Source organism: Micromys minutus (genome assembly GCF_963924665.1).
Source record: "Micromys minutus genome assembly, chromosome: 5".
In the NCBI taxonomy this organism is placed as follows: Eukaryota; Metazoa; Chordata; class Mammalia; order Rodentia; family Muridae; genus Micromys; species Micromys minutus.
The window spans coordinates 48,896,690-48,923,474 of record NC_137974.1 but is presented as its reverse complement, the minus strand read 5'-3'; the positions used below and the strand labels follow the sequence as shown (position 1 = coordinate 48,923,474).

Sequence of the window (26,785 nt, the reverse complement as noted above, 5' to 3'; positions counted from 1 at the left end):
GAGATAAATGTACATATTTTTTAAAGCATTTTGGCATAAAACTATATGAATATATTTTGTCAGTACTTGTTTTTTTTAGAGGTTTGATAGTATACATTGAAATCTTACTAGTTACTATAAGCATAAAGTACAAAACAAAGTTTTCTTGGTGTGTATAGATTAAACATAATGATTTTTAAATACCAAAAATTGCCACAGGGCCATTATTCTTAGTGTCGAGCACTTTCTTAGATGCTTCTCAGCCATTCGACATTCCTCAATTGAGAATTCTTTGTTTAGCTCTGTACCCCATTTTTAAAATAGGATTGTTTGATTCTCTGGAGTCTAACTTCTTGAGTTCTTTGTATATATTGGATATTAGGCCTCTGTCAGATGTGGAATTAGTAAAGATCTTTTCCCAATCTGTTGGCTGCTATTTTGTTTTCTTGAGAGTGTCCTTAGCCTTACAGAAACTTTGCAATCTCATTAAGTCCCATTTCTCAATCCCAAGGCAACTCTTATAAAAGACAATATTTTATTGGGGACTTACAGGTTCAGAGGTTCAGTTCAGTATCATCAAGGAGGTAGCGCATCCAGACAGGCATGGTACAGGAGGAGCTGAGAGTTGTACATCTTTATCTGAAGGCTGCTAGCAGATACTTCCAGGCACCTAGAATGAGAAACTTAAAACCTATGCCCACAGTGACACACCTACTCCAACTGGGCCACATCTAATCTTGCCACTGGGAGGAGGAGGAGGCTGCAGGCCAAGAGATGAGCTTCTGGCTATTGATTGATGCTCTGATGCTAACATTCCTATTTTTTTTTTTTTTTTAATCATAAAGAGGAAAAAGGGCTGGGGAGAGGGCAGTGAGGCAGGAATAGGAGTGTAGGATCTCTTAAATTGATTCCTGCTATCTAGTGGCATTGCCAATTTGGGGGTGTAGCTGACCTTCACCTTTGGGGCTCATTTGATAGTGGTTCACATCAGATTCCTTCGTGGACAGTGGTTGGTAATCCTATAAAAGGAACTGATTGTTTGGTTAGAAATTTTTTGAATTTTTTATTGGAGAAATATGAAGACAATAATGTATTAAGCCAGAAAAATGAGATGTGAGGTTAGGAAAGGCAGTATCAACGTACATACAGGGTTTTTGAAAACCCAGGAATTAGAGCCCACACACTGTTCTGCTCTCTGCATTTTTTGGTTATCTGATTGAGGCTGCTGAATTGTGTTTCTCGATATTCTGGACTCATATTGATAGAGAAGCATCATTCTTGGTGTGGAGGAAAAGGCAAAGGCCATCTTCTTCCGCTGTCAGAACATCTAGTCCCCATCAGTTCTAAAGCACCACTGCTGCCAGAAAATCATTCACTTTTTGGAGGCAGAGCATGGTTTGGAACACTTCTTGAAGACTATTGTCAAGCTGGTAAGATAATTGTATAATGTAAGGGGGGTAGTCAGCCCTGCCATTCCAGTACTGGCACCTAGAGTATTCTCCCAGCCACCAGGAACAGTTTGAATTGCCCTCTTGTTATGATGGGCAGGTACCGTGTCTACAACTGGGATTGGTAGAGCTCTTTTTTTGTGGACTACTTAATTCAGGGAAAGAAATACCAATGTGCAAACTACTGACCATCTATCTGAAAGGTATACCTGAGTACCACAGAGAACTGATGTATAATGGTCTGCAGGGCACTGTGGCAGAAATGAGCTATCAAGGGTTATGGCTCTGTTGTAGTCAAGGGAGCTTAGCATTCCTAAAGAACATGTTCCCTGATGTCTTAAAACAGTCTGCTATCCTAAAAAAAAAAAAAAAAAAAAAGGTGATGGAGAAGAAGTATGTGGTCATGGCAACGCCAGAGTCAGGGCAGCTGATGAAAGGTGAGGTGTGGTTGTATGTCAGGGTCACTTGAGAAGCAGTAAGTAGCAATTGTGAGTTAGTTCTAGAGGTTACACATAGCCAGCAATCTTTAAAAGACCAGGTGGGTGACATTAAGGAATTGGTAGGGTCAGAAACAGAAGGTGAAATGATAAATTAGTACCATTTATGAGGGGGAATGTCAAGGAAGTAAGTACCTTGGAGGAGCATTTGATTACTTCTGTTTTTCCAATTCCTAGAGGTTAGACAATTGAGACATATTTCCTCTGGATGTGAATAGTACTTACTGGAGACACAGATTGGTTTTTGTCATAGAGCTTGCCAACAATGCCTGTTTCCCACCTGGGATTCTATAGGTCTTAAATATACATTAAGAGGGTCTTGTTGATAGAAGTGATTGGTCCATGATCATAACATAAATATCTGGCAAGACCAATAAGGGCAGTCTCCATATTTTCCTTGGCATTTTTTAAAATAATCTTTCATCTTGTCAAAGAGGAAGCAAAGAGGTCATAATATTTAGATGGAATCCTGAATATAGGGATGACAGTAATTTGGATTGGCTTCTGGCATCCAGCTATTAAACAGTTTCCTGGCCCTATTTGGAAAGACTTATCAGTGGGGGTTTCTTGACCTTGAATCTCCAGTAAGGGATACCCTGGAATGAAATGAAAAGTATTAGATACCCATATCTTTGATACTTTGGCTAGCCAGTGTGGATCCTTTGGAATTTTAATTTTTAATTATGAAATGTTTTTCCCCACACAATAACAGTGGGAGACTTCAAGATCTCCCTCTCTCCAATGGAAAGATCATAGAAACAAAATAAACAGAGAAACAGTAAAGCTAACACGCTATGAACTGAATGGATTTAACAGACATCTATAGAATATTTCAATGTAAAACAAAAGTATATACCTTCTTCTCAGCAACCCATAACACCATCTATAAAATTGACCATATAATCAGTCACTAATCAACCCTCAACAGATACAAGAAGATTGAAATAATCATGTGAATGATATCAGATCACTACAGATTAAGGCTAGTCTTTAATAACAACTAAAACAACAGAAAGCTCATATATTGTGGAAACTGAACAACTCTCTACTAAATGATAACTTGGTCATGGAAGAAATAAAGACAGGAATTTAAAACTTTTTAGAATTTAATGAAAATGAAAATGTCTCAAACCTATGGGACACAATGAAAGCAGTACTTAGAGGAAAACTCATAACTTTTAGTGCTTCCAAAAAGAAATTGGAGAGACCATACTCTAGCAGCTTAACAAGACATCTGAAAACTCTAGAACAAAAAGAAGCAAACATAACCAAGAGGAGGAGATGGCAGGAAATACTCAAAATCAGTCCTGAAGTCAAGCAAGTAGAAACAAAGAGAACTATGAAAAAAAAATAAACAAAGCCAGGGGCTGGTTCTTTGAGACAATCATCAAGATAGATTAACTGTTAGCCAGACTAACCTGAGGACACAGTATCCAAATTAACAAAATCTGTAATGGAAAGGGAGACATAAAAACAAAACAGACACTGAAGAAATTAAAAAAAAATTATCAGATCCTACTACAAAAGCCTGTACTCAACAAAACTGAAAAATGTAGATGAAATGGATAATTTCCTAGACAGATACCAGGTAACAAAGTTAAATCAGGATCAGATAAACCATTTAACATTCCTGTAACCCCTGAAGAAATAGAAGCAGTCTTTAAAAGTGTCTCAAGTGGAAAAAGCCCAGGGCCAGAAAGTTTTAGTGCATAATTTTATCAGACCTTCAAGGAAGAACTAAAACCAATACTTTTCAAACTATTCCACAAAGTAGAAACAGAAGAAACACTACTTTAATTGTTATATGAAGTCACAGTTACACTGATACATAAACTACACAAAGACTCTACAAAGAAGAGAACTTCTGATCAATTTCCCTCATGAATATAAATGCAAAAATACTTAGTAAATTCTTCTCAAATCAAATCTAAGAACACATTAAAATAATCATTCACCATGATCAAGTAGGCTTTATCCTAGGGATGCAGGGATGGTTCAATATACAGAAATCCATCAATGTAATCCACTATGTAAACAAACTTAAAGGAAAAAATACATGATCATCTCAGTTGCTCAAAAAGCATTTGACAGTATCCAACATCTCTTTATGTTAAAAGTCTTGGAAAGATCAGGAATCCAAGGCCCATAACTAGACATAGTAAAAGCAATATAAAACAAACCAGTAGCCAACATAAAACAAAATAGAGAGAAACATGAAGCAATCACACTAAAATCAGGGACTAGAAAAGGCTGCCCATTCTCTTCCCATTTATGCAATAAAGTACTAGAATTTCTAGCCAGAACAATTAGACAAGAAAAGGATTTCAAAAGGATACAAATTCTAAAGAAAGAAGTTAAAATACCACTATTTCCAGATGATATGATAGTCGACTTAAGTGACCAGAAAAGTTCTTCGAGAGAACTGCTATAGCTGATAAACAACCTTAGCACAATTGCTGGATATAAAATTACCTCAAGCAAATCAGTAGCCTTCCTCAAAGGATGTACAAGCTGTGAAAGAAATGATGGAAATGACACCCTTCACAATAGTGACAAATAATATAAAATACATTGGTGTGACTTTAACCAAGCAAGTGAGTGATCTGTATGACAAGAACTTCAAGTCTCTGAAGAAAGAAATTGAAAAAGACCTCAGAAGATAGAACGATCTTCCACGCTTGTGGATCAGAAGTAAAATCATACTAAAAATGGGCATGTTATGAAAAGAAATATACAGATTTAATACTATCCCCATTAAAATTACAATTTAATTCTCACTGAGATAGAAAGATCTATTCTCAAATACATTTAGAATACCAAAAAAAAAAAAAAAAAAAAAAAAAAAAAAAAAAAAAAATTCAGGATTTTGAAAACTTTTTTCAACAATAGAAAAACTTCTGGGGGAAATCATTGTCCCTGACCTCAAGCTGTACTACAGAGCAATAGTGATAAAAACTGCATGGTATGGGTACAGAGATAGGCAGGTAGATTGAATAGAATTGAAGACCCAGAATTAAATCCATACACTTGTGGTTACCTGATTTTTGACAAAGAAGCTAGAACCTTCCAGTGAATAAAAGACAGAATATTTAAAAATTGGTGATGGCTCAAGTGTTGGTTGGCATATAGAAGAATGCAAATCAATCCATTCTTGTATCCTTGTACAAAGCTCAAGTCCAAGTGGATCAAGGACCTCCACATAAAACCAGATACACTAAATCAAATAAAAAGTGGGAAAGTGCCTCAAACACATGGTTACAGGGGAAATATTTGAAAATAGAACATTAATAGCCTAGGCTCTAAGATCAACTATAGACAAGTCAGACCTCATAAAATTGCAAAGCTTCTCTAAGGCAAAGGACACTGTCAAAAGGACAGAAGAGTAACCTAAATATTGGGATAACGTCTTTTCCAATCCTACATTCAATAGAGTGCTAATATCCAATATATACAAAGAACTCAAGAAGTTAGATTTTAGAGAACCAAATAAGTCTATTAAAAATGGTTTACAGAGCCCAACAGAGAATTCTCAACTGAGGAATACCGAATGGCTGAGAAGCACCTAAAGAAATGTTCAACATATTAGTCATCAGGGAAATGAAAATCAAAATGACCCCGAATTCCATCTTACAACAGTCAGAATGGCTAAGATCAAACATTCAGGTGACAGCAGATGCTGGCATGGATGTGGAGTAAGAGGAACAATCATCCATTCCTGGTGGGTTTGTAGGCTGATACAACCACTCTGAAAATCAGTATGGTGGTTCCTCAGAAAATTTGACATAGTACTACCTAATGACCCAGCTATATCACTCCTGGGCATATTTCCAAAAGATACTCCAACATGTAACAGGGACACATGCTGCTCTATGTTCATAACAACCTTACTTATAATAGCCAGAAGCTGGAGAAAACCCAGATGTCGATTCATTCATCAGAGGAATTAATACAGAAAATATGGTACATTTACACAATGGAGTACTTCGGCTACTAAAAACAGTTACTTCATAAAATTCTTGGGCAAATGGGACTAGAAAATAATCATCTTGAGTGAGGTAACCCAGTCACAGTAATCACAAATGGTATGTACTCACTGATAAGTGTCTATTAGGAGTAAAGCTTGGAATACCCAAGAGACAATTCAGTGACCATATGAAGTTCAAAAGAAGGAAGACCAAAGTGTGGATGCTTCAGTCCTACTTAGAATAGGGAACAAAGTAATCATAAGTGGTAGAGGGAGTGAGGGACTTGGGAGGAAGAGAGGAGGTGGAGGGATTTAAAAGAGGACTAGGATCAGGTGTATGAGGAGATGGGGAGAACTGCCAATGTTTTGGGCAGTGTTTGTGAAAGGTATCCTGATACCTGGTCAACCTAAGGGACAGTAGGTGCTTCCCTAAACTTCCAGGAGGCCAGGCCCTCTCATGTAGCTCCAGGCCCTGCACAGCCACCTCATAGAGATGTTTGTGGTTATCAGTCAAGTAGAAGTGGGACTACACCCTCTCATATGCAGATGAAGTATTCCCAAGTTCTCAGGCCAAACCAATAGGAAGTACCAACTCTCAGACCCCGAACAGAACAAGCCCTCCCATATGTAGATGAGGTATATGCCCAGAAGTGGAATAACTGGTAACTGGGTCTTCAGGATACTAGCCCCAGAAAGGTATGAATACCCAAGAAACAGCTCACAGACCACATGAAGTTCGAAAAAAGAAAGGCAAAAACAAAACAAAACAAAACAAAAAACCAAAACAACAAGAACAAGTGTATAGCATCCTCTCAGAGTGGGGTACACCTAGAGCTTAAATTATTATTAATAACTCAAGAGCTAAGAAGATAGCCTTGTGGCAATTTTTTGGTATTTAAAAATCATGTTTAATTTTTACACCAATAAAACTTTGACTATTTCCATGTTACGTTTTGTTTTACATTTACTTTATGCTCATTGTAACTAGTAAGATTTCAATGCATACTATCAAACCTTTAAAAAAATCAAGTACTGACAATATAGTTTTATGCCAAAATGCTTTTAAAAATTTGTACATGTAACTCTGTTTTTAAAAAATGAAGTTGTAAGAAAAAAATATTCCTCAGTTGAGAATTCTTTGTTTTTCTCTGTAACCCATTTTTAATAGGGTTATTTGGTTCTCTGGAGTCTAACTTCTTGAGTTCCTTGTATATATTAGATATTAGCCTTCTATCAGATGTAGAATTGATAAAGTTATTTTCCTAATCTTTTGGCTGCCATTTTGTCCTATTGAAAGTGTGCTTTGCAATTTTATGAAGTCTCATTTGTTGGTTCTTGATTTTTACATTCTGGGTGGTTTTATTCAATTCCTTCACCTGTTTGGTTCTTTAAGGGATTTTTGTGTTTCCTCATTTCTTGTTTACCTGTGTTCTCCTGTACTTCTGTAAGGGAGTTTTTAATGTCTTTCTTAAAGTCCTCTATCATCATTATGAGATGTGACTTTAAATCCAAATCTTACTTTTCTGGTGTGTTGGGGTATCCAGGACTTGCTGTGGAGGAAGAACTGGGTTCTGATGATGCCAGGTAGCCTTGGTTTCTGTTGCTTAGTGTCAGGTCATTATTCATTTTTGTTTAGACAGTCAAAAGTGGAGGGTGTCCTCTGGCAAAATTTAACTGCCTCTACATAGCAGTATAGTTTTGGAATTCCAGGAATATTTTACCTATAATATTTATTCCCAAGATTATCTTTTCTGTTTCATAAATGAGGAAAGGTAATAAATATTATAGGTAAATAGCCCCAAGTCATAAGCAGTTACTGATGTGAATAATGATAATTTGGCTTCATGATGCTTAGACTGCAGGTCAGCTCTGTATGTTGTGGTATAGAAGTAGTTTTTGAAGTTGTACTCATACTCCTGAATGTGCAGTCTTGCTTTGATTTGATTCCTCTTGCAGCATTAAGGCTGGTATTATCAGAGAAAGGGAATTTATATGTGCTCTGAGGTGTATGCCTATATACTGGGATGTAGATGCTCAGTGAACCATACCTTGGTCTGTTTATTCTGCCCCAATGAGAAGGAATTGTGGTTATTTGATTCTTGGGTACAGAATACCACTACACAAATACTGGTATAGTTGTTGGATTCTAAAAACTGTGTTCACACCCAGATAGCTGACATAAAAACTACATGGTGTCTGTTTCATAGGACATCATAGCCACAGAATCTTAAAATAACTCTTGGCATCAGAATTGAAGACTTGGTTTGCTTCATCTAAGTAGCCTATGTTCTCACTACAGGAGTGGTGTATATTTACAAGGTCTAGTTGTGTCCCCAGACATTCATGGAACATTCTCACTGTTCTTCTTGGGTCCTTGCTTCAGGCTTCACAATGTCACTGTTGTGTAACCAGAAGCACAGAAACTGCAGCTGTCAGACTCTAATCCTTTCTGCTTGGAATTGTTGCCAGGGTATACAGTAGTGAACTACAAGCTCTGGAGTCAGCCTTTCAAGCACTACCAGAGGCTTCAGCCGCAAGTCGCAAGCTGTGGATGGTACTTTTTCACCTTCTATAACCTCAGCTAACACTTTTAGGTATGTCCAGCCTTAACACTGACCAAATACTCATCTCTAGAAAGACAGGTATTATAAAGAATACTTCCTTTAAAAGGAGAAATAGAAAACTCAGAGGAAAATGTCTTGCTATTCTCTTAGCTCTGTGATTTTGATGATATTATGTAACTTAGTTTTCATAGTATATAGACTGTAGGTAAGTAGCTTAGTTTCTAACTTTCAGAGGCATACTATAAAGAAAATGTGGTTATTGGGAATAGTGCACAGGGTCTTTGGAAGAAAGTGGTATATTATTATGAAAATAGTGGGGTTGTCATGTGAAGTCAAATTGAGAAATAGAAACATCTAATTGTTGTTTTCAGAGACCAACAGTTTATTTAAGCTAATTCCAATTACCTGGTCTAAGTATTTGAGCTTGTTGTTAATTTTTGCTTGAGTACTGTGAACTCATAAAGGTAGGAGGTACCTAAACCACCTTCTGTTGGGTAAGTTAGTTGACATTCTAATTTGGTAATATTTTACTATAATTTTCTCAGCTATATATGAAGTTAAACTATTAGGTAACTATAATTACACTTACTACACATTTTGAATTAACTGTTAGCATTTTATATTTTAGTGTATTATTTGCTTATTGTTGAACACACTATCAAGAAAACATCAACATATTGCTATTCATTAATTCAGCATTTGATGGACCCCACAAAGGTAACTCACAATGATATGCACAAAGAAACCCACAAAGGTGAATAATTTTATTTCTTCTTCTTTGGATAATCTTGCATAGACCATTAATAGACTATAAAAAACCCTTTCTTTTGTAGTCTTCATTAATGCCTTAAAGGGAACCAGGGCTTATTAATTGCATTTTGGCTTGTGTTTACTAACTCAATGAATAATGTCAAACAGCAGTGGTCCTGATGACATATTAGGTATAATTTTGGCTGGCAATAATAAATTAATCTGTAAAAGACAAGAAAATTTTAGAGTTTTTCTTTGATCTCGAAAAATGAACATTTCAAATCAGATGCAACACATCAAACACATTTTTATGATTATTTTTTAAAACGTTTGAGTGACAGAGCAAAATAGTTCTATATAAAAACTGCGCATTTTAATGGTGTTTGGATAAAAGATGAATTTAGGTTATAAAGTATCTCCAACATGTATTTATTATTTTTTGACTGTTGATTAAAGGCAAAAATATATGACATAATTTGGCTTCTAGATTTAAGAATTGAAATTTGAGCATTTGCAACTGGCTCACCATTTTACAGTCTTGCATATAAAGTATGGCTCTGTAATGATCTTCATTGAGATAAAAGTACTAACTTTTGTAGATTAATTTTAGTACACATAAAATTACCTTCTGTTTTCTTTCTGTTCCTCTTATCTATACCTACTATAGATGTTTTCAAATAAGGATAGACCTGTTTCTTTTATGGCCACACCACAGATGGCTTCTTCCTTAAGTGAGCTTATGTTGTAGGTAGACAGAGCTGGATGCAAGCCCAGAGCTGGCTGTGTCCTTGGTTTAAATGTCAATGCTTTGCAAACCTAAAAGTGTAAATTGTAATATCATAGAGAGCTCAGCCCTTCAGATAATTTGAATGCAGATGTAATTTCTGTGTGGCTTATGAATAGAATTATGTAATTCTCATTGCCATTAGTATCAATTCTTGGTTTTAAATGTGTATGTGTTTATGTTGATGAATCACAGCAGAAGTATTATCAGTATGAGTTTGAGCCAGAGCAAGTATTAAAAATATTTTATTACAGAAGCAAACATACCTCATAATCATCTATGTGGCCAATTAAAAATGTAAAAGTATGTTCAGATGCAGAGTCCTGAGGGGATAAAGTATGTATTATTGCAGCCAAACCAGATGACATTTTGTTGGCAAGACTTCTACCAAGTAGAGGAACACTGGGTTCTCAAGTATTGAAGGATGTTTATCTGTCATATCCTTTTACCCTTAATATCTTGGGCTTGGAAAAGATTGAGTAAGACCAAAGATCAGTCTTCATATTTCAGTACTTGGAGGAAGATTTGAGAATTTTAAGATGCCATGTAATTATATTCAAATTGAAACTAGGACTAGGATGAGAACTAAAAATGCCTCCCTGTGTATGTTCTAGTGCTACACTGTAATCTAAGTTCTCTAAAGCTTCATTTATTTTAACTATTCCAAGTACGTTCCACAGTCCCAGGAGCTGCTTGCACAGGGAGCAGAGTGTTGCAAGATGGCAGCTCCTGAAATCCTCAGGAGTGGAGCAGCTTCTATGTCCCCACCTAATATTCTATGATCCCAGTACACCACAATTCCCAAACCTGTTGTTTTAGCTGCTCACTTGGCATCGTGCACACTACCTGTGTCTATTTAGGTTTTTCCAGAAGTAATGCCAAACTAGGATTAGTCATACAAGGGATCTACGTGGGATGATAGCTGTGAAGGATGGATGAAGGAACAGAAATGAGGAATGTGAGAGTGGAGGGAGATGGCTAGAGGGTGAGAAGACCTGTCAACTGTGTCAGCTGCAGTACAGATTAAAGAACGTCTCAAATGGTTTGATACAGGATTCCTTGAGCGAAAGCTACTGCTCATGAAGGCAGTAAGAGACTCCATGAAGGCAGCAGTCACGGTAGAGAAGCCAACTAGGATGTGTGTGTTTTTGAAGTGATGACATCACCCCTTGGGGACAGTAACTGGGGACAGTAACTGTCCTTGGGGACATCACCCCTTGGAGGCATTGAATAATGACATTCAAACCTGAGTTTTGGGACATCTAAGGTAGATTGAATTGGTAAATTTAACTCTATTTTAACATCTGAAGTAGATTGTGGGAAATTAGTTTATTTAGTATATATTTATTAAGGTTACTTTTTAAACTTTTAATGTATGCTAATGAGTGACTCTCATGATATCATTGTGTCTCCAACTAGTATAGAAAATATATTGCCCCAGACTGCAGCACTACAGCCAAGTCTGATCAGGCCAGTCTGTGCAAGGACTCTCAGAGTGCAAATGTCATTTTTCTTTTCTTTTCTTTTTTCTTTAGGATGCTTTCTTTGATTGAACGAACCTATAATGCACACCCATACCACTTCAGAGATGTGGTTCTTTTATGATACTTACCAAATGTCATCGGTGTTTATTTAGTGTCTTTCATTTTTGACCCCAGTATCAGTTTCTATTTTTTCCTTTGTTTTCCACTTGCATCTTGAACAATCTCAATAAGAAAAGATTTTTTTCCTCTACTATAAAGACATAAAATACAGTGTTGCTTGACCTATTTCATTGAAATTAAGCAGACCAAAAGGCTGGGAATATTTCTGGAATCTTATGAGGATTCTGTTTTAGAAAAAAAAAATCAAGATTTTTATGCTGCCAAAGTAATCAGAATCATATCTTTTAATGCCTGTGACATTTTACTAACCTGAATAAATTTTTAATAACCTTTCAAAAAGTCTGTAGCCATGGAGTTCTTATTTGAATAGAAGCCCATGTAGTTCTTTGAACAGGAGATCCACTTGAATGACAGCCTATTTCACTTACTAGCACAGATTTTACTTTAAATTTTGCAGACAGGTTTTCATTACAGCCTCAAGTGGAAGTTCAAATTCACACATCATAGCTGTTTTTCTCTTCTCTGTGTGCCTCTGTGTTCTAACCTTCTCTATTTTGTTGTTTCTACTGATTTTAAAGGTAGAAAAGGAGATATAGACAGATGTTCGGTTCTGAAGGCAGCAGTCCAGCAGCAGAGATTCTTCACTGCTGAATGATCCTAAAGAAAAGCACCAGTGAAATGTGGCAGAATTGTGCTAATTTTCACATCACATTTGCAATCTCTTTTGTTTTCAGGAGGACAAGAACACCTGGTTGATTTTAAATCCCTATCAACAAAGATTAATAGCTTTACAATGGTGAAGAATATTTTGTATGAAAAAGCTTTAAAGTAGATAAACCTATTATAACAACATAATTGTAAAACAACTCCTCTATTATGTCACATACACACACACACACACACACACACACACACAGGCACACACGCATACATGCACACACATAACTTTGATACTTTGGCTAGCCAGTGTGAATCCTTTGGAATTTTAATTTTTAATTATGAAATGTTTTTTCCCCAGAAAGAGAAAATAAATAGTCAGAGAAACATTTGCTGTCATTTGCTTGTTAGATAACAGCACTAATGTGGTCAACTCACCTTTAAAATAACACTAATGTGCAAAATCATATATATCAGACTCTACAAGTAAAGTTTCACTAGTCAAGGTTCTATATCAAATATTGGAACTCCTAGAGATTCCCCTCAGATTTGGTGTACTCTAACATCTACTGATCCCTGGTACCTTAGGTGATTTGTCAAAGGACTATGATATTTATAAGGATTAGTCAAGGAGGCTTAAGAGGAGAAATCAGCTGAAGGTCAAGGAAGCAATTAGTATCTCTGATTTTTCCTAATGAATGTCTATAGAAAATGTTGATACTGTCTCCACGTCTTTCTCAGCAAACCAAGTGTTTGTAGTGAGATGAAAGTTAACGTTCACATAAAACGTATTACCAGCATTATTTGGTTCCTAGTATAAACGGTTATGGTTGCTTAAGAAGAGTTTCAGATACATGTATTGAAAAACATCATTCTTGGTGAAGAATACACATTGTTCATCTTTTTGCTTTTATGCATCTCCAGTGTTTATAGTAGATGTTATGATGCTATGCATAGGCCCAAAATAACAACATACAAACACATGATTATAACCAGCACGTATCATTGGGTAGAATTAAGTATCTTTGTTTTTCTGAAGAACCAGAGGCTATAAAGTATAGATTACTAAATATTACCAAGTTGTTTGGAGCTGTACTGTGTAGTTACTGTAGAAGTCAAATCTCATGCTCCATTACCAATCTTTCTTTTAATCCAGTTGAAGCCAGTGATGGCCCTTAAGATTTTTTTTTTAAGTATATCAGTTATTTTGTGCTTCATTTGGTGTTGCAGAAATAAATGGTGGTGATATCAACTCCAGTAAACATCATAGAAATGGCGAGGCCTTGACATATGAAAGTTAGTTTAAATTATGAAACGTTTTTATTCTTATATTGTTTTAAAATTGAGGGTAGGAGTGGTGAGGGCATGCCACAGAGTAAGGTGATGTGTGAAGGTAAGACAACAACTTTGGGGAATCAGTTCTTTCTACTATGTGGCTTCTAGAGATTGAATTTAGGTCTTTAGCTTGGCTTATTTACCCATTGAGCCATGTTGATATTCCAATATTTTTTAAATGGTTTGCTAGTTTATTTCAGCAGTACCTTGAATGAGAAAGACTATGTTTTTCTTACAAGATATGTTTCACTAGATTTTCTTTTTATAGGACTTAAAAGTACTTTTATTATTTTGTAAATATACAAATTAATGAGTTTCTTTATAATATTTTCATGCCCCCACACATCTTCTTTCCTTTCCTCTTTTCTATGTATTTTTTTTTTAACTTTCATACTCCCCAAGCAACCCCACATCTACATTCTAAAATCTGGGCTCAACATATAACAACCAGCATACAATATTTGCCTTTCTTTTCATTCTTTTTCCTTTTTCACTTCCATGAGTCCTTCCTTCTTCCGCACAGTTCTCTTTCTATTTTAGTATCTAAAAAATTTAGGAAAATCTTGATTAAACCTTAAATCTAGATTCCTCACATGAGGAAAAGTATGTGATATTTACCCTGTGGGCCTGGCTTATTTCATTTATCATGAAGCCACAGCTTTTTTCTTTCCTTTTCTTCCAGAGACCAGAGACAATGATGATGACAGGCAGGTGGTTGCAGAGATCATGGCAAGAAGATTTATTCCAACTCTGATAACGACTGTTTCTTGGGAAGGCTTTCACTTTGCTGGTCATGAGATTCAGATTACTGAAGGCAAAGATTGTTATGGTGCATTTGTCTGGCCATCGGTATAATTTCTTATAAATTTTCTTTACCAAATTCCTTCCCAGTTTCATTGATTGTTATATTAGACTTGGAAGAAGAAAACAGGTTGCAAGATTCTGCTCTGTGATCTTAGAGAACAATAACATTTAGTGTTGGGAGTTTGCTTTCAACAATTAAATTTGTTTTTGGTATTATCAAGATTTGTAGGCTAAATAAAAATGTAGATGTATTCAATTTTTATGACTATGGGAGAGGAGTAAATGTTTTTTTTTTTTTTTTTTATCGTGTCTTTTTTTTTTTTTTTTTTTTTTTAAAGATGGAATGGCCCTTTTTTTAAAAACGTTATTTTAAAAAACAAAGATAAATGTACACAATTTTAAGCATTTTTGCATAAAAGTATACAAATACATTTTAAAGGTTGTAATTAAGTATTTGTGGGTACATATACATACACATATGTATATATATGTAACTGGCACTCAGCATGCAGAAGAATGAAAATAGACCCTTTCTTATCTCCTTGTACAAAGCTCAAGTGCAAGTGGATCAAAGACTTCCACATTAAACCAGATATACACTGAAACTATTAGATGAGAAAGTAGGGAAAACCTTAGAACTCATAGGCACAGGAGAAAATTTCCTGAATAGAACACCAATAGCTTGAGTAAATGTTTTTATTTCCCATTTTATTGGCTCTGTTTGAGTTAAGCAGGCATAAAGAATATTTATATGCAACTCATAAACAGAATACTCTTAAAAGGTACAACTCCTTTACCAGGTATCTTGTGAAAGGTGGCAGGCCACCATTACCCCATCCCCACCTCACACATTACTTAAAATTTTCTAGATTTAAAAAAAAATGTCAATTTTAGACAACCACACTCTATTTTCACTCATTTTTGTCTTTTTTAACGAGGACATTTTCTAGCCAGTCGAAATGTTGAGCTCATCAGAGGATACACTTCTGATGATATGATATGAACATCCATAAATTTGCTTATACCTACATGTGCACACATGAAGATTATAATATTTATGATATATTTACAAAATAAGGTTCAATCTTATTATTACTATGCCAAACATGCTTTATTCTCAATTCCCATAGGCCCTTGTTCTATGCTATTTTCTGGAAACACATGCCAAGAAATATAGCATGGTTGATAAAAATGTGATTGAAATTGGAGCTGGGACAGGGCTTGTCTCTGTTGTGGCAAGTTTGCTTGGTAAGTACGTATGTTTTTATTGAATGGAATTGGTCAGAAAACCAATGACCAAATATTAGTTACTTTTGTATTGTGTATTGTGTATTGTGATCTGGGCTTATGTGTAACTCTTTGTTTAAAACAGACTTCATCAAGAAACTCTACCAATGTTAATGTCTTTTTGATGGATTTTTTTTCTAGAATTTTCTGCTTAATTTTAATTTTTCCTGTGGAATTTGAACTTAAAAGCCTATGTAGGGGATGAACTTAATTATCTTGCTACATTCCTTTGGGGGTCTTGCAGTCCTATACTTTTATGAACATGTTAAAATAGGGAAGGAATGCTAGAAATCATATGAAGTTAATAGTTCTGCTTTGATTTTTTTTCAGAGGTTTGTCCTTGGATTTGTTTTTACATTTCCATTTTTCCATTCATGACCTCCAGTAATCTCACTACCATTTTTTCTTTTTTCCCCTCTTTTTAAAAATTAGATATTCTCTGTGTTTACATTTCCGGTGTTATCACCTCTCTGCCAATCTCATCTCCTCTCCCATTGCCTCCATGAAGGTGCTCCCTCTCCCAACACCCTCTCCCACCTTAGCACCTTGGCGTTCCCCTACACTGGGAAAATGAGCCTTTGCTGGATCAAAGTCCTCTCCTCTCACTGATGCCAGAGAATGATATCCTCTGCTGCATGTGCACCTGGAGCTGTTAGTTTCTCCATAAGAACTTGTTGGTTGGTGTTTTAGTCTCTGGGAGTTGTGATGGGTTTGGTTAGTTGATAATTTTGCTCTTCCCATGGGGTTGCAGACCCTTTTAGATCCCTCAGTCCTTTCTCTAGCTCCTTCATTGGGTCCCCATGTTCAGTTCAATGGTTAGCTGCAACTATTCTCCTCTGTATCAGTATGTCTCTGGCAGAGCCTCTGAGGAGGCATCCATATCAAGTTCCTGCCAGTAAGCACCACTTGGCATCAGCAATAGTGCTTGGGTTTGGTGGCTTCATATGGGGTAGAGGCAAGGTAAAAATGGCCATCAATATCCATCTGTGTCACTGTACTTTTTTATGGGATAAACTGAGAAAGTTTTTATTCCTTTCTCTACTCATATAAATACTTCTCGTTCCACCACAGAATATCTAATATTACATATATTTCTTTGGTCCTACATGAAAGGCTCAGAATTTTTTCTTTCTGACTCTTGATGATCTTGTTTAATAGAGGATCGGAGAAAATAAAAATGTAAATCAACTTCTGGAAGAACCAGGTCATTTCTTAAAATCAACATGTATGCAGATCCCTCTCCTCAGATGTCTTACACACTTAAAAAAGTGATTGTTTAAAGTTTTCTATTTTCTTGTATAGGATAAATTCCATGCTTCAGACAACTCTTGGTGGAAGGATGACTAATGAAATATCACCTTTAGAGACAAAGAGTATTGATTGGAATATTCCACTTTGTTGAATTACTTATCGTTTCATATTCCTTTAAATTGATTTGTATAGTAGCAACTGTTCTTTAGAACCCATCCACTATCACATTCCACTGAGGCTTATTAGTGGGCGATCTACTTGTAAGTTCTGACTCATTTTAACACCTAGATTTGCTAGTCTAAATTGCACTGATGAATTCTAGGAGCTTCTTTGTGTACTTGTGCTAGTTAGGTTTCTGTTGTGATAAACACTGTGACCAAAACCAACTTGGTGAGGAAAAGGGTCACTTTATTTACAGCTCTCAGTTTACACTTTATCACTGAGGGAAGTCAAAGATAGGAAGTTAAGATAAGAAACTGAGACAAGAACTCATAAAGAGGCCAGGGAAGAGAGCTACTTATTGACTAGGTAGTCAGGGCTTGCTTAGCCTGGTTTCTTATACAACTAAGGACCACTCCTTCCAGGTTGTCTCTATCTGCAGTGGGCTAGGCCTTCCTACATCAATCCTTAATCTAGAAAATGTCCCCACAAACCTACTCACAGGACAGTTTTGTGGAAGTATTTGTCATGTTGACAGAAAACTAGCCAGCATTTTATTGGTAGTTTGTTGCTACGTTATGTAATTCTCTGAGTTTCAAAGCATGCAAATTCTTAGGACTCTTTTCAAAAGTATCTGTTGGCCTTCATCAGTGACCTTGGATTATTGCCATTGAGGTATTGTTTTTCTTGTAGTCATTTCCCACCCCCCCCCACCCCCGTTCATGGTAATAGCTAAATGGAGAATGATGATAAGCTAGACAAAACCCAGGGGTCCAGCAAGATACAGAAGTACCATGAGATTCTACGTTGTTCTTCTTTTAAAAAGAGGGGCACAGAAGTGTTTTGGAGTCCATTCTGATAAGCATTTTCTTTCTTTATGTGCTCCCAATTTTTCTTTGGATCTAGCAGTTGTGAAGAGTGCATGTTGGTTTGAAGCCTGACTGACTTTATTTCAGGAGTGTCACCTTTCATACAAACCTCTTTTCCACAGGTGCTCATGTGATTGCTACAGACTTACCTGAATTACTTGGGAACCTGCAATATAATATTTCCAGAAACACCAAAATGAAATGCAAGCATTTGCCTCAGGTCAAAGAGCTATCCTGGGGAAAAGCATTAGACAGGAATTTCCCCAGGTCTTCCAATAACTTTGACTACATTCTGGCAGCAGATGTTGTCTATGCCCATCCGTACCTGGAAGAGCTTCTCATGACCTTTGATCATCTCTGCAGAGAAACTACCGTTGTCCTTTGGGCTATGAGGTTCAGGCTGGAGAAAGAAAATAAATTTGTAGATAAATTTAAGGAGCTGTTTGATGTGGAAGAAATTGCTAGTTTTCCTAGCCTGAATATTAAGTTGTACAAAGCTATGAAGAAAAATCGGAGGAGTGCATAGTGCACTGTGGCTATGATTGAGGATGTAAGCATGCCTAGGTAGTTTCTAATAAACCATTACTTTAAAGAACACACACACACACACACACACACACACACACACACACACCCTACTGTGAGAGTTAGAAATAACTCTAAACTTACCTTATTATAGGCAAGATTTTTACATACACACAATAGGTAATTTGTTCACAAATCTGTCTTCTCAGCTTCCTAATTTCATGGTAACACAAACTTTCAGCAACACCACATTATTCTCGTGGAAAAATGGCAATTTTCAATAATAATAATATCTCTAACAGAATGTTATTATTTTATTTCTTTTTGAAAAATATAATTTAGCTTGTCCTTGAACTTGAAATCTTGCCTTAGCCTCCTTGAGCACTACAGGTATGGACTATCACTCCATCCATGTTGTTAATCTTTTAAAATGTATGTTTAAATGATTACATGTTTAGATATCAAGAAACTGGCAATAGTGCAAATAAATCTGAAAAGGTAGATATATGATGTAATGATCAGTGATAGATGTCTGTGGCTCCCACCAGTCCTAGCTTATAGGTGGGCTGCCATTTCTGTTTGGCCGTTTGGACTTCTGACATAACTACTGAATAAATCAAACATGTGGACCTGAGGTTACTGGCAAATTCATTTTCCTCTATATTAAAGTATATTAAAAATGGAAGGAAAGAGCATAAGAATACCTCAGGCTAAACTGGACTCTGGTGTAGCATGCTTTTAATCCCAGCACTTTGGAGACAGAGGCAGGTAGATAGTTTTGAGTTTGAGGCCATCATGGCCTACAAAGCATGTTTCAGAATGGCCAGGACTACACAAAGAACCCCTGTCTAGAAAAACCAAACCAAACCAAACCAAACCAAACCAAACCAAACCAAACCAAACCAAACCAAACCAAACCAAACCAAACCAAACCAAACCAAACCAAAAGAATTCCTGAGATTATTGCATTTTTTGTTTCATAGAAAAGGAAATAACTATAAGAACTTGAGGTTGGAGCACATAAAAACTTTAAGATGTCTAATATCAAATAAGCAATCATGGCTTATTTTAAGGTTTATATGTCCTCTTTAGGCACATATATACTTAGATGTTTGAAATATGATTAGGTTTTATTATGTGGTCCATTGAGATTAGAATTATGTTTACTGCTTGGATTTTGTTGGTTGGCAACACTGCAGTGTCCTCCGCTGGGCTATCATGCACACTTGGTGACACTTGCTCCTCCAGAGTCAGCTCTGTCCTCTTGGCTGAACATTGTCATGGTCAAACACATCTACAGTCATCGCCTGGGTCCCATACTATAAATTGGGAAGCAGATACACTGCTCTTAGTACACGGATTTTCTTAGGATCATGTCTCAACAGGTTCTTGCTTAAATGGATATTTGGTCTCATACTTATATAGTGTTCAGCTTTCACAGAACAGTGATATAATTATTCTTACTTTACAGACAAAAACAAAAGCCTAGTTTGCACAGCTGCACAGTAAATTTAGGAACAGTCAAACCCAGGTTTGAGCACAGAGTCTGCTTTTATAACTTTAGTTCTGTCTTTATGCATTGTAAAAGTGACTTTCAAAGACTCTTAAACAGCTGAGGTCAGTTCTCCAAAAGAAAATAGAAAAACACTCAGAAAAATGACAAATATATATGCTAAATGTGAAAAGGGTTGTGCCTTAGGAAAAAGGAACAACAATAAAGAAATCTGCAGGCAAAGCCATGCTTATCTACTTGGGCTAGGTTCCCCAGATCCAGGCTCTAGGAGAACATGATGTGTAGTAATTAGTTAAACTGTACAACCATTGTTTATATTATATGGCCATTTGGTTAGACTGTATGCTGATTGGTTAAGTTGTGCAGTTGTGATGGAGAATTGAAGAAAAGAATAAAGGCCAGTCTTTGCTGACCCATCTAAGTATGAGCCTTTGAATGGCCTACTTTTGGGTAATTCTAGTCAGAGTAAGGCATCTGGCACTTTATACATTTTTTTTAAATCTGTCCTGGGAAAACTGGGAATATGGTGTTGGTTGTGAGCTGTCTAGGTGCAGCATTCATAGATGCTTAGTGATAAAGTCATTCTGAACTTACCTGGGAAGTTCATCACTATATCTACCACAACATTTTGGGTTCCTAAAATAATTCTGGCCTTTTTTCTCTGCTGAAATGGAAAATCACTGGGTGGCTCTAAGTAAACTAGTAGCACAATGCTATTGCCTGTAAAGACTGCTTGGCCTCGGAGTGGAGAGTCCAGCTAGAAGCTGTGGTAGCCATACCAGCAGAGGACATCAAGAATTGTGTGTGGGGGATGTGCAATCAGCCCAGCTGGTTGTACTCTGAAGCCAGAGGCAGTGGAGTATTTCTACCAAGTGAAATTTGGAGTGTGAGCAACTTCCTAGTCAAGGTTGACTGAACTGTTTCTGTGAGCTGTGGCACAGGACCTCAGCTTTCTGTTCAGAGAAGGTTTGTGAATTCTGTGTGTTCATACAGTAAAGCACGAGACAGTAAAAGGACAGACCTAGTCCTGAGGTTCACCAGCATCAGGGATCAGACGTGAAAGCATTTTCAGAATAGTTTGGGAGGCTCTGTGCCTTTTCTAAGTTGTAGTTGGATATGTGCATACTGAAAAATATGAGTTTAGTGTCACAGACTTCTAGATCCTGTCACTGGACTTTCTGATGCCTATAAGTTGTCTCAGAGGAATCTAAAGATCTGAATATCACAGGTCTGGTAGCAAAAGTCTTCATGTAATAAATGGGGGGAAACAATCTACCTCAACTCTTGATAAAAAAAAAAAACATTTGAATACAATTGTGAAGTAACATTTAAGCCAGGAGGATAAAGTATCCTTTCAAAGACTGTTGAAACAAAACCAACCATTTGGTTTTTAAAATTATTCTTTTTCTATGTTACCATGTCAAACACTTTTCTGTATCTGTTGTCTTCTGTTTATTGCTTTCACTTGAGAATTCTTTTAATTTTTTGAATTGTGTAGTATTTTAAGAATTCCCATCATACTTTTTGATTTGTATCTTAAAATTCTTTTCTTTTTTACAACAGATCTTTTTTTAAGGTTGTAATTAAGTATTTGTGGGTATATATACATACACATATGTATATATGTAACAATAATATAGGAGAAGAGGCTACTAATTTGAGGGGATAGGAGAGAGACTAGGAGGGGCTGTAGGGAGGAAAGGGGCATGTGATACAGTTCTATTTTAATTAAAGTATATTCTTTTTTTTGTTGAACTTCACACAGTCTGTGAGTTGTTTCTGGGGTGTTCAGAGCTTTCTGGGGTTAGTATCCCATTATCAGTGACTGCATATTATATCTGTTCTTTTGTGACTGGGTTATCTCACTCAGGATTATATTCTCTAGATGCAACCATTTTCTTTTCTTTCTTTTTTTTTTTTTTTGCAACCATTTTCTTAATAATTTGGTTAAGTCATTGTTTCTGGTAGCTGAGTAGTACTCCATTGTGTAAATGTACCACAATTTTTGTATCCATTCATCTACTGAAGGACATCTGGGTTCTTTCCAGCTTCTGGCTATTATAAACAGGGCTACAATGAACCCTCTGGCATGATGCCTCTGTCCTCCCACTTCCCCGCTCGCCTCGCCCCACCCTGCCTCGCCTCACCTCTCCCTCGCCTCCTCTCCCCTCCCTTCCCTTCCCTTCCCTTCCCTTCCCTTCCCTTCTCTTCCCTTCCCTTCCCTTCCCTTCCCTTCCCCTCCCTTCCCTTCCCTTCCCTTCCCTTCCCTTCCCCTCCCCTCCCCTCCCCTCCCTCTCTCCCTTCCTCTCTCCCTCCCTCCTTCCCTTCCTCCCTTCTTTTCTTCCTTCTTCTGCACTGCTGTAGTTTCTTAATGCTTCTCTAGGCTTAGTTTTCTAGTTTTTGAGTTTCAAAAAATATAATTTGAGGAGGCCTTTTCTATCTCACAACTTCCCCTTTAAAATATGCAAGAATCCATTTGTCAACTTAATCTGAAAAATTGTGAAGTTTTGGATAAGTGATATATATATATATCTCCTCCCACACAGGTAAGGGGGAGGAGAAGCAGGGACACAGAAACCTTGGCAGATCTGTGGTATACACCCATGGTTTTCATCACTGTCAACTTCTGATTTCCAGCTACTCGAGGACGGGCCGTGGCTGGGATATGCCCAGAATGCTGTGTGGCCACCCAACAGTGTAACGTATTCTAATGAAGGTCTGAACTCAACCTACACAGGGCTGGGGATCCACACAGGCTGGACCCTGAGCCTCTGCTTCCCTAACACTGTATTCCTTCCCTGTGCAGACCCACTCCAGTTCAGACAGGCGGACTTCTCAGTCTACAGCTTGCCAAGTGGCCAGAGACTCTAGCAACCGACCATACCATTGATGTTTGAATGTTTTAGTGCTAATAAGTTCTGTGATGGAGCGACCGTGCAGGAAAATCTCCTAGCAGCTAGGTGGCATGTCACAGACCAGGCCCTTATCATCGTGGTGATGACTTCCTGGGCAGAGTCATGCATTCACATTGTGCGTGGCCACAGGCAGGGCTGGTCCTAGGAAGCGCTCTGGGTCGCCAGTGCTAAGGGCGGTTGGTATCCATGCATGGCGACTATTACTTTCTCTGCAAAGAGAAGCAACGGTGACATGGAAGGGACTGCTTCTCTGGGGACAGAACAAAAGTCTGTGTTTCATTCAAGTACCTAGTGCCAGGCAGCCCCTGTCAGGCCAGAAGTGAGTAAGATAGTGATAGTGTGGTGGCTGACTGGGAGAGGGCAGGGTGAGCAGTCTGCCCGTTTACCCAGAAGGCCTGTGCTCTGGCAATGCCGTGACATTTCTGACGATGTGTAAAGGGCTTGGAGAGACTGTTTCTCGGCACAGGCTTGCGGCAACTTTTAATCCTGTATTGACAGTCCCAGTGAATCCTTCCTCATCAGGCTGGACTGAGTCCCTTTGGAGGTTCTGTGCCATTCTTAGTACCTCTGTCTAGATCACACACTGGCCTTATAGCAAGTATATATTAATATAAAGATGCTTAAATACCTGTGTTTTCTAAAGAGACACTAAGTTATGAATGGTGAAGAGAGCAGGCTTCTAATCTTAAAGTCATACATGTTCACATACAGAGGCAATGCCACGCAGAAAGACACTTCCTTCTGGAGCACAGACAGTTCTGTTCTTCTTTTGTGTTATGAACAAAGGGGAAAAAACCCAATAAAATAAAAAACCCCAAATCTCCGTAGTCCAAATCACAGAAGGCTCAAAGGCTCTCTGAATTCGGAGAGGGGCAGGCTCTGCAGGGTGAGGCTGCTTACAGGACCTGCGTCCCGGCTGATGGTCGGCCAAAGCAGAGCTGCAGGGACCTCGGACAACACCTGCTCCTCGGGTGACTCTCGAGGCCACTGTTGGACACACATGGTTTTCCCACTCGTATTCCAGGCTGTGAAAGACAAACACTGGGACAAGCTGTGATTATCCACTGTGGCGAGAGGCAAGAGAGGCTGGTGGAGGAAATCTCAAGGAAAGAGAAGGACCATCTGTGCATGCTGAGCTGAGAAGGAGGAGACTGCTTTATGAGGACACAATACCTTTAAAGATGTCTCCCTCTCTCTGTCTTTTTTCCTGACACAGAAAGCAATGAGCAGAACAGATAGCTAACATCCAGAAGCTAAACATCCACACAGATTTTCCAGTATACAATGCAGCACAGGCAGGCTGTATAAACCATTAGGTAAAAAAGTATCTTCTTTACTGTGGCCTGGACAATGAGGCTTCCTGGAGGGAGGCACTTCTACTAGTTCAGGGTGGAGGGAGGCTGCAAACTCTCTGTGAGTCTGTCTCTCTGCTGACTCGTACGAGCACTTCACTCCTCCTCTAATGATCCTGAACTCAAGTGCTGCTGCCGTGAGAACCGTCTCCTAGTCCCTGGGAGACACATCATGACACCACTGGGGTCATGTCCCACAGCTTAATCACTGTCAGTTCCAGAAGTCAGGAGCCATCCCCTGGTTGCATCGAAGTGCACATGTACAATGTTATGCTTACTGTCATGGAAGGTGGCTGTGGGCGCCCGTTCTTCGTCTGTGATGGCCTCATGGCAGCTGTCGCAGACCCGCACTTCAAACTCAAAGCCGATGAGTGGGATGGAAGAGCGCTTGGAGCTACACTTGCCACACACGGCCTTCCCACACTTCCGGCAGTGGTGCTGTCTCAGCCCAATTTTCTTACTGTCCCACATTTGCTTGAAGTTCCAGAAGAAAGGTTGGTCACACTTTTGGCAGGAATCACTGTCCAACCACTCGGGGGTCTCCTGCCTTTCCACATCCATGTTCCAGACGACAATGTTCCAGACGTCACCGCCACATGAGATGAGCTGCCGTGTATGCTGCGCATAGGAGAGGGCCTGGACTTTGTCATTGTGTCCTTGGAGCTCAATGGCTGTCCCTTTTCTCCCGCCGATGTCCCACATGATGACAGAGTGATCGGAACTGCCTGAGAACAGTACCCGCTGGACCGGGTCCCAGCAGAGTGCTGTCACCCCTCCGGTGTGCCCTCTGAAGGACGTGAGCAGTGTGCAGTTTTCTTGTTCCAGTTTGAGGATGGTTACTTGGCCGGAGTGATCACCAATAAACACATGACGGGTTTCGACATCAAATTGCAGGCCCGAGGCCACAGCACTGGTGCGGTAACCTCCCAGGCGCTGCCCACTCTCAGAGCAGTGCCAGTCGAACTGCTTGTCCTGTCCTGTGCTCAGCACCCACTCCAGTTCCAGAACAAACAGGACCATCGACACTCTGCTCTGATGTGCTTGATAGTTTTTCACAGGTGTCATCTTGTTATAATCTTCGGACAAAATAAACTCCGAGATTGTACCATTGTCTAGACCTATGGACAGTCTTCTTGTTTCCGGGTTAAAAGACATGCATGAACATGGAGAAGGCATCGCATGGCAAATGCTTGGCCAATACTGTCCGCTGTCCCTCTTTAACCAAACACGGACTGTCCTGTCCTCCGAGACGCTGATGACACCCTCTTCCTTAGGCACAATCACCGCCATGTTGACCACCTCCTGCGACCCCTCGACCTGCTGCAGCAGGATTGGCTTGTGGGTTAGTGGCTGGGGCTGGATCTCCGCCGCCATTGGAGAGGGCGCGCCCGGGGAGCAGCCGAACGCGCCGGGGGACGTGGCTGAAGAGAATGCTCAGGCTTGCGTTTAGGACCTGGCTGAGATGCGGAGCGAGCTTTCGGGAGCCGGCGACCATAACCCTGCCTCCAGTCCAGGGAATGTGCCCGCTCCGGCTTCTAGAACCCAACACCGCCACCACACCGGCCGCAAGCCGGCGCCGAGATATATTTTTAATGATATAGTTTTTGTAGTAATTCTATGGATTTCTAATTGAATGGAGTGCTGGTAATCAAAATTTTAATTTAGGCGGTTGTAGAATAGTGAATGCATTAGAGATGACAACTGACCTGTAAGTATGTTTTCAGCAGTTTAAAATGGTACGTTGATAACCAAGAAAGTGGCTTCTTAGACAGCCTTAACTACCACATGAAAACTCTGCCTTAGAATTTAATGATACATATTTTTGTACCTGTTTTTTTTTTTTTTTGCTTTTTTTTAACAACTTTATTTTACAAAACAAAAATAAAGGTACGGATTTTAAAGCTTTTTTGCATAAAATTATACAATACATTTTTGTCAGTACTTTTTTTTCAGATTTAAAACAATTTTTGCATAAAACTATATGAATATATTTTTTAGTCAGTACTAGATTTTTTTTTAAAGAATTGATAGTATGCATTGAAAACTTAATAGTTACAATGAGCATAAAGTACATGTAAAACAAAATGTAACATTGAAATAGTCAAAGTTTTCTTGTTGTGTAAAGATTTTTTGTTTGTTTTGTTTTGTTTTCTTTATTTCTTGGACTTCATACAGTCTGTGAGTTGTTTCTGGGGGAGTGCAAGCCTCTGGGGTTAGCATCCCACTATCAGTGACTGCATATTATGTCTGTTCTTTTGTGACTGGGTTATCTCACTCAGGATGATATTCTCTAGATGCTGCCATTTTCTTAAGAATTTGGTCAAGTCATTGATTTTGGTGGCTGAGTAGTATTCCATTGTGTAAATGTACCACAATTATTGTATCCATTTATCTTCTGAAGGACATCTGGGTTCTTTCCAGATTCTGGCTATTATAAATAGAGCTGCTATGAACATTGTCGGGAATATATCTTTGTTGTGTATTAAGGTGTCTCTGGGGTATATGCCCAGAAGTGGAATAGCTGGGTC

The 26,785-nt window shown here is 38.3% G+C and overlaps 2 protein-coding genes across 4 annotated transcripts; one reads left to right on the top strand and one right to left on the bottom strand.

Annotated features, from left to right (window-relative positions):
• The first annotated feature begins 8,246 nt into the window (after positions 1-8,246).
• Positions 8,247-21,745, top strand: LOC308420842 (protein-lysine methyltransferase METTL21E). Of its 3 annotated transcripts, none has more exons than XM_080917136.1 (5): positions 8,248-8,442; positions 9,081-9,206; positions 14,265-14,431; positions 15,517-15,634; positions 18,075-21,745. In XM_080917136.1, exons 2-5 carry the CDS (start codon positions 9,155-9,157, stop codon positions 18,476-18,478), a joined length of 741 nt encoding a protein of 246 aa, XP_080773262.1. In that variant the 5' UTR covers positions 8,248-8,442; positions 9,081-9,154; the 3' UTR covers positions 18,479-21,745. The 3 variants fall into 3 exon arrangements, with proteins under 3 accessions (XP_080773263.1, XP_080773262.1, XP_080773261.1); XM_080917135.1 differs by having other exon boundaries at positions 8,249-8,482; XM_080917137.1 differs by lacking the exon at positions 9,081-9,206 and having other exon boundaries at positions 8,247-8,482.
• A 955-nt stretch (positions 21,746-22,700) lies between these two features.
• LOC308420841 (WD repeat and FYVE domain-containing protein 2-like) lies at positions 22,701-26,133 on the bottom strand. The gene has a single exon (XM_080917134.1). The coding sequence runs from the start codon at positions 25,629-25,631 to the stop codon at positions 24,459-24,461; it is 1,173 nt and encodes a 390-aa protein (XP_080773260.1). The 5' UTR covers positions 25,632-26,133; the 3' UTR covers positions 22,701-24,458.
• Positions 26,134-26,785: the final 652 nt, after the last annotated feature.